At 32.1% G+C, this 8,713-nt stretch overlaps 1 protein-coding gene across 1 annotated transcript; it reads right to left on the bottom strand.

The window, feature by feature from the left end:
• Nucleotides 1–1,215: 1,215 nt before the first annotated feature.
• On the bottom strand, nucleotides 1,216–8,357 carry LOC134265721 (eppin-like). The gene is made up of 6 exons (XM_062747943.1): nucleotides 8,233–8,357; nucleotides 7,190–7,319; nucleotides 6,671–6,736; nucleotides 3,628–3,750; nucleotides 2,782–2,995; nucleotides 1,216–1,434 (listed from the first exon to the last, which is right to left on the bottom strand). Exons 1-5 carry the CDS (start codon nucleotides 8,305–8,307, stop codon nucleotides 2,808–2,810), a joined length of 582 nt encoding a protein of 193 aa, XP_062603927.1. The 5' UTR covers nucleotides 8,308–8,357; the 3' UTR covers nucleotides 1,216–1,434; nucleotides 2,782–2,807.
• Between the last annotated feature and the right edge of the window lie 356 nt (nucleotides 8,358–8,713).

Raw genomic sequence — 8,713 nt, 5'->3', positions numbered from 1 at the left:
AACGATGCTACGCGCCTGTATACTTTATAGACGTGACCCTGTGTCACGTAGACGTTTGCATAATAAATTTAAGATCCCTCGCTCCCCAATTCGTAATTAAGTGTCGAGGAAGCCGAACAAAAAATACTAAATGGGTACAGTAGACTAATTGTTTTCCCATAGGCGACAATGTTAACGTTTTTTTTTCTCAAAACGATGTTCCTAGTTTTCGCAATATCCGTGTTCGTACTTACCGAGTTTTGCTGCATTTAAAAGTATTTAATTTGATGTTTACAACCTAGTTTGTAATGGGGACTCGCCCACTGACAGCCAGCTGAATAATCTGTATCAAATCAATCCTCTTGTTTACAATCCTTGGACTTTAATAAACAAAACTTTTACTTGTGGCTACAGCGCCTGCTCTAGAGTCGCTATGTAGGGGGTTGATCCTTAAGTCGCGGATTCGAACCCAACTGTTGGATTTGGAGACCGTATAACCCGAGGTCCCGTGTCGCAGAAGGTGCTGACACAAAATTATCTCTCCCAGCGCAATAACCCTGGATGTCAAAAACAAGAAAAAATTGTGGCGTCTCCATATGAGTGAAAAATTCTCGAGATGGATGTTAAACAATATACAATCAATCAAAGAGTTACTCGATCTTACCCAATATAAACAAACAACATGGCTGTACAAGTTTTATCTCCTCTCACTTACCATAATTTCCATTAAAATGATTGTATTATTTGGCGGAAAATATGAACTAATAAAAGGGATGGAATTTTACAACCACATTTGTTTAATTATTTTAAAATTAGATATTATGGAATGACTCTATATTTTGACCAAATTGTTCAAGTATAGCTGGGTTTCTGTCAATTTACACTTTATAATCCGCAAAGCAAAAGGGATCATAAAAAGCGTAAACTGACCCAAGTAAGAATATTTTAGAATAATTTAGCCACGAATTAAAGTCAATCCTAAAGTGAATGAAAATTTTGGGAAAAATATATATATATATATATATATATATATATATATATATATATATATATATATATATATATATATATATATATATATATATATATATATATATATATATATATATATATATATATATATATATATATATATATATATATATATATATATTTTTTTATTTTATTAAATGTTGCATTGGAAGTAAAGAACAAGACAACAAAATTTATATCAATTTACATTTTATTTCAATAAAAACAAATCTTACAATATATAGGAGGAAAAGGCATGGTCCTAATATTTTTGCAGTTTTGTCTTATGTATTTTTGTATATTTTCATTAATCAAATAATATATTTTACATATGTACATACGAATTTGTAAAGATTGAAGTTATAAAGCATTGGTATCCTGTATTCAATACCAGTAGTAGGATCTGCGTTGAGACCTGCACAATCTAATTATGAGGGGGACAACCTAAAAAAAAAGAAATTGCAGTATTTTAATATCGAACTTACTTCCATTGATGCGCTCTTTCTTCGCGGAGGCGAGTTTTGTATCCGCATAAACCGGAAAGTGCGACAGTTTACATTGGTAACATAATCGAAAATGTGTACATCGTTATACCAGTTTACCTTCGTTATGTGTCGAGATGCTCGTCAATAATTACTCAAATTATCTGAAGCAGAATGTCTCGAGCGTCTTCAAAACGGGAAAATTTTCATCTACAGCTGTTTAGCGAAATTCCAAAGTTGGGATACATTATAATAATTTACATCCATTACCCATTCAATAAAAAATTAGAAGCTAGGGTTTCGGCATTAAATCTATGTTTAACGACATGTCTTTATCCTTGACCATGTGTCCAACCCTCGCGTTAACTGAAGTGTTTTTCGCGCCTTTAAAATAAGAGTTCCTATATCGAAACTAGTGTTTAAATAATAACACTCTTCATACAGTTAACACGAGCTGATTGATTGCTAAGTAAGCTTTTGTGATCACCAGTTTGCCAGCGACCGTTTATTCTTCTTTCTGAAATAATTTACATAAGCTTACGAACTGGGAGACAAGGCTCACAGTTTTTTGTAAAGAAAGACATTGGGATGAAAAATATGGGTTTACTTCTGTTTGTTGCTGTGACCCCCTCCCCCTTTATGAAATTGCTTTCGAGACTTTTGCTCCTTATTTTTAAATAAAATGCTGTAAAATTCTAAATAATTTCTAAATAAATCAATCTTATTCTTAGGCACAGTTCCAGGGAAAGTATTCAAGAGAAGAGAAAACGGTAGGTATTAATTTGTGTTCTCAAACACAAATTGATCAGAATATTTAAAAAAAAAGAATTTTTTTGGAGATTTTCAACAATAAGCCAACGTTTTATAGATGGTTCACAGTCCATCAGTTTTTGTCAACTTATAATTGCTTGTAAGGTCATGCTCAGGGAATGTTCATGATTAAGAACTACTGTATACAGGAAAATTTTCGCCACCGTTTTATTTTCGCACTTTTCTCCCTGACCTCATTTGGTCGAATTTAAACGGGGCGAATTCAAAGAAATAGTATAATTTTTTTAAAAACAAAACTATGACTGGGCGAATTTAAAACGGGGCAAAATTATTTGTAAGTGTGAAAGGGCGAAAAAAGACATGGCGAAAATACCCTATATACAGTATTTTTTGAGTTATTTTGTCGTGAACAAAAATCCCTGAAAAATAAAATGATTCTAGAGTAAGGTTATTTTTTTTAATTACATCACGTTGTAGTAAGATACCAAAAAATCATATGCTTTTACATATTGTAACAAATAAATGACAGAAGTCTTACAAAACACACTCTCTGTCCTGTTACATCTACCCCAATCGCACCCAGCCACACCGGGATCTACACTCCTCGTTCGACTTGAAGTTGTTTTCGTTTCCTTCACATCCGCCATAATAAAATGGTTCACAGCAAAACGTGTCTTCGTTGAACCACCAACGTCTAACTAAATCCTTACAAGGACCAGCGACCTTTGGTTGGGAACAGATTTCCCGAGAATCTACAAAAAAATGCAAAGTGTTTCAAAATAATTTTTACCATATTATTTCATTTAGAAGAAAAGGCTGTATTTTTTTTATCAACACGTTTTTTTTTTTTTTGAAAGAACAGTCCTTTGTAAAGTGTGATGGTTTGAGCATTGAATCCAAAATCGCACACATCGTACATAAATAAATGTCAAATCATTAAAATTAAAAAAAAAGTAAGTTTGAATGTAAAGAAGGTGCCTATTTCCAACATAAATACTAGAGATCCTGAAGAAACACCATGTTCATTAATTGCAAGCTACTAATTGATTTTTACCTTCATTAGATTTACTTTTATCTTAATACATTCAATTTGATCTACTTATTATGATAACGAATGGTCCTAATTAGAAATATATATTTTAACAAGAGTATAGATCACCTGAGCATTATGCAACAACTTTGATTCCACAGTATCTGTTGACGGGATAGGAGGATAAGAAAGAAACAAATATATGTGTCCTGGTCAACTAAACATTTTTATAAAGATTGTCTTGTCTTGAGACGCAGTGGTTAGACCCTCCATAGGGACATTTAACAATACGCAATCCATCAAACGTGATAGGTTAATATGACTTTCTACTAAGGTTCAATAAATGCTACTTACGTCCTGTGCAAATTGGTAAAGAACATCTGATGATACCGTCTGAATTACATGCACACTCGCTACATTTTTCACCACCAGGAACCAGCATTCCGACTTTGTACTCTCTACCTTTCTGAATACATACTACAAAAATAGAGATAATCAAATCACTATTTCTGGTATGGAATGTATGTCAGGACTAGACAAGGACTTAGGACGGTTTGATTGCATATATTGTTTAACGTCCCTCTTGAAAATGTTTCACTTATATGGAGACGCCACCAGTGGCCCTGAGGATGAGACACTATAAGATCTTGTGTCGCAGAATGTGCTAGCACGTGTGCTTTGCTCAATGGCCCTAAGAGCTGAGCAGAGGACAAAATTTATACTTCTCCATTGGCAAATGGTAGTGACAAATTTTCGAGAAGGGTCTTAAGCAACAAACAATAAATGTACAGTAAAAATTAGTTTAATACGACCATGGACATTGCGAATTAACGGATATAAGGGAGTTATCTTTGATCCCAACCTATATCAATTTTTCAAATTTCTTAATTACTTATATTAATGTAGATATAACGAGTTATGGATATTCAGCTCAACGCACTTCTATAGCTCACATGGTTTTTCGCACAAATTAAGGTCACATTTTTATAAAAACTACTATTTTCGAACATCAGAATGATGACATAGCCCTACATTATATTACTTATATAATGCATATGTCAAGCATAATTGTCCTTTACAATTATTATCTTAAGTTTCCAAAGTAGATGTTTCAGAGGGGATTTATTTATAAATGGTACGATGTTTCTACTTTAGGCGTCTACCATAGGTTTTTTTTTAATTTAATAAAACGTGCTTTCTTTGATACAATGTAATTGAAAATTTTAAACTTTCTTCTTAAAGGTGAGTACTTTTTTTTAAAATTTTTTGCTCATTTACCATACTCATCTTGGTTTTGTCGAAATGCAGCATCGAAAAGGGATAACAGATACAGAAAGACGCCATACCAAAAAAGTAGGATAATGAAGTATTGTTTATTTTTTAAATAGTAAATCTTCCCAATGAAAAAAAAAATCTTCTGCATTTTCGGATTGAAACGTTTGAATTGTGCTGTTAGGTGAATCTTTCATGATTCTACATTTTAGAAGGTGTATTAACATACAAAGCAGTCAAACAGATGAAAAATACTATTATCACCTTGCGCTAAAGAGTCAAGTTACAGTAGCTCTACTATGTCTGTGTCTATGTTTCTGGAGAGAACCACTGCTTTCAAAAGAACAACAAAAAGCTTAAGACAGATGCAACTGGCAAGAAACCACAAAAAATAAAATGGAAATAGTTGTTATTTTTTAGCCAAGAATATATCAAAGTGCTACAATTTGATTTGTATGAAATGTTTTAATATATATAAACAAATACTTTTAAGGTGCTACAATTGTTTTGTGTATTTGTAATATATGCAAAATGTTTCTAAACCAGTAAATTTTTTAAACAAATAAACATTTGAAATTGGAAAATTATTTTTCTTCCTCAAAGGATTATATATAAACAAATACTTTTAAAATGTATTTTGTTGTCTCAATACACAATATTATATTATAACAATATAACCTTAATCTGTGCGAAAAACCATGTGTGCTTAAAAAGTGTGTTGAACTGTAGATAAGTTATTTCAGAGGTTCCAGTGACTTCGTAATAAGAGTTATACTGTAGTGTGATTCCTATTTTACTGTAGTGTAACTGTTATATTTTTGTGTTATGTATGTATTATTTATTTATGTATTTTAGTGTGTTACCTATAGTTATAACCGAGTTTTACTTACTTTCAGTGTAACTGTTATATTTATCCAAGTGACTTCGTTATAACTGAAATAAACTGTAGTGAGATACCTCAGTGACTTCATTATAACTGAAATAAACTGTAGTGAGATACCTATCTCAGTGACATCGTTATAACTGGGATTAACTTTAGAGTGATACCTATCTCAGTGACTTCGTTATAACTGAGATTAACTGTAGTAAGATACTTATCGCGACTAGAATAAGGCTGTCCGTAAAACATCAAACTGTTCAAACTGAAGTTACTTCTCTGAACTACCTAGATATGGCGTCATAATAGAATATGACGTCAAGTCACTGCTTGAGTTTACATGACGGGGAAAGTGTCATGATTTTTACACCTGGCATGTTTATTTTTTGGGTTGTTGTTGTTCAATTCAAGTGTTGGGATTGTTTTTATGCTACATGTGCTGTTACGTTGTTGAACATTTGAAATATAGATATCCCTTTTACTTTTGCTTGTCCAGTATGCACATATTCAAAAAATAGCGAAAAATTGTATGTGAAACACTCCCCTTACACGTCCGTAGACAAAGTTAGAATTTTATGAATCGTGTTTATAATTGACTGGCACAAGTGAAAGACAAGGATAAATTGAAGATATTCTGCGTGAATCTAGAAGAGAGAAGTATGTCCTCTTACTGAGTTTTGCCGGGGGATGGTATGTAGTTTATCCATTTTTGTATAAATCGCTATAAGTAGGGGAAAATACCCCTTCTTATGTTAGTAAGTTGAATTTCTCGTAAAATATTTTCTAAAGAAGTAAAAATTAAGCCTGCCAACATACTTTATATGTACCAGAGATTACGATGAATTGATATATGTAACAAACTTTGCTAAAAAAGTTTGAATTTTTGAATATCATAAATGTCCGTCACGTGATTAACACAGTAATGTGGCATCAAATAATTGCTTTGTTTACAATACCTGATTAAACTCTTGTCTCAAGTTGACTGCAATTTCAAACAAGGATCACATATTGAAATGCTTAAAAAAATTGTATAATTTTAAGGCATTTTGAGCCTTTGGACAGCCTTATCATAACTGCGATCTCAGTGACTTCGTAATAACCAAGTTTTCCTGTAGTGAGATCCTATCTCAGTGACTTCGTTATAAGTTTTACTGTAGCGAGATTCCTTTCATAGTGACTTTGTTATAACCGAGTTTTACTGTAGTGAGATACCTATTGTTATAACTGAGTATAACTATAGTGATATACCTGTCGGTTTTTTAATAGGATCAATGCATCTTCTACACCCACAGCCGAAGGAGCAACACTTCTGTTCTAAAAATGAAAAAATATATTTAAAAGGTATTAGTCAACTTCGTTTCGATTGAAATGGCACTAGAAGAAACAAACCAGAAACAAATATTTCTCTAAAAGGTTTCTCAAAAACATACAAAGACTATACTCCCAATGTTTCAGTTTGTAAGTGTAAAATGCTAATAAAAACAAAATGCATCGTGGAAAACATGTCTCATTGTCACATAATGATATGACGAAACAAAGAAATAAAAATATCAAATATACTTCAGAGAAGTGGCTATTTTGTTGTGTATTAATCAGAAAAAAAAAACAAAAATATAGGAACATAAACAAGATAATTCAGATTCAAAAACCAATCGATTATTTGTACTCTGAATTCTCTATATTATTAATTATGTATTACATCATGGGTGATTAATTCACGAAATGGACGTTAAACTACATACAATCAATCCTAAACATTTGTCCTACCTCCCCTACAGTCACTGTCGCTGTCACACAATATATCGGACGGAGCACATACACAATCAGTTTTTCTAGTGAAGGGGCACCTCCCCGGCTTCTCTGGTTGGTATTGACGTCGATCATGCTGTGCTAGAGCCTGTAAGAAACAGGTGACCAAATGTTAATCATACTGATTTATAGACACAAAGCTAGGACCATAGTGTGCTACAGCCTGTAAAAAAGTGAAAAAGTATGCAAGCTAGGATCATGATATGCTAAATCATATATGAAAATGTCACCAAGATAGAAGTATGGTTTATGTAAGTCTATTAAAAGGGTAATTATAAGAAGTTAATTTCTATTTGTAAGAATTTCGTATGCGGTTCACTTAAAACTGGATCAGTAATGCCTCTCTAATTGAAGTTTTTTTTTTATAGCGGGAGTTTATTCTTATTTCCTTATTGTTATACACCCCCTTGAAAAGTTAGAGGGTATACATGTATAGTAATCGGTATGTCCGTCTGTCTGCCTGTCTCTTACGCTTCTGGGTACTTATCTCTTATCCGTAACTCTTCTTGTACCACTAAGTGAAATTTAATGAAATTTTTACCGAATCTCAATTACATATTGCCATTGTGCACCTCATATTTTACTCTTTGATCCGACAATTATTTTAGGTTTCCCATAGCAATACATAGACTTTGTCATTATATACTTACCAAGGACGTTAGATATTGCGGCTTCTGAATAACATCAAATATGATGAGTTATTCCTCGCTACATTGTACCGTAAAACAATATATAGCAAAACATGGACATTGTTGGAGGCGGAGGTATCATTAATTGAGCTCATTGCTCAAAGTACCTCTAGTTTATTATCGATTTGTTTAATATATCAGAAACTTAATTTTTATTTGAAAAAATATTGATTATATATTAAATTTAGTGAATACCACGTAAACTCTAGAAAATTGATTGAATAAAGATGATAATCACAATTAATGAATTAAATGTGTAAAAAGAAAATTTTACTATTAAGTAAAATATTTAAAAAAATATATGTTACTTACACGGGATAATGCTAACAGTAAAATGATAGTTCCCTGCATTTTGGGCAATGGATATAAATTAATTGTCACACCCATGCATATATATATATATACTGCAAACTTTAATAAACGTCATTCAACTTTGCTTAAAAAAGACATTTTCTGAAAATCATTTTGCAGTTCGTATTTACAAACAATTCTTTGTTTTGTTTCATCACGGACTTGTCAAGAAATAATTGTTTTACTCATTATAATGAACCTGTAATTTCGGCGTTGCTGGAATAAATTATAAACATCGACAACCTTGGACGATATTTGTATTCTTAAAATAGTACATAATGAAATATTTAAATTTTCAATGAGTTTGTCCAAGATAAAATTACAAACAGTTAATGTGCTTAATTTCTTAAAAAAATGAACTGGTTTAACTATAGGCGCGGTTAAAAAAAGCCATGTGCAGGGCGGGAGAAATAGATTCAAGAAGCTGTGCTTGAAGAACGTG

This window comes from Saccostrea cucullata, unplaced genomic scaffold (assembly GCF_032062105.1).
Source record: "Saccostrea cucullata isolate Sc308-1 unplaced genomic scaffold, CSIRO_AGI_Scuc_v1 ctg1080, whole genome shotgun sequence".
NCBI classification, from domain to species: domain Eukaryota; kingdom Metazoa; phylum Mollusca; class Bivalvia; order Ostreida; family Ostreidae; genus Saccostrea; species Saccostrea cuccullata.
Note: the sequence above shows the minus strand (reverse complement) of the source record. Positions and strands in the feature narration are given on the sequence as shown.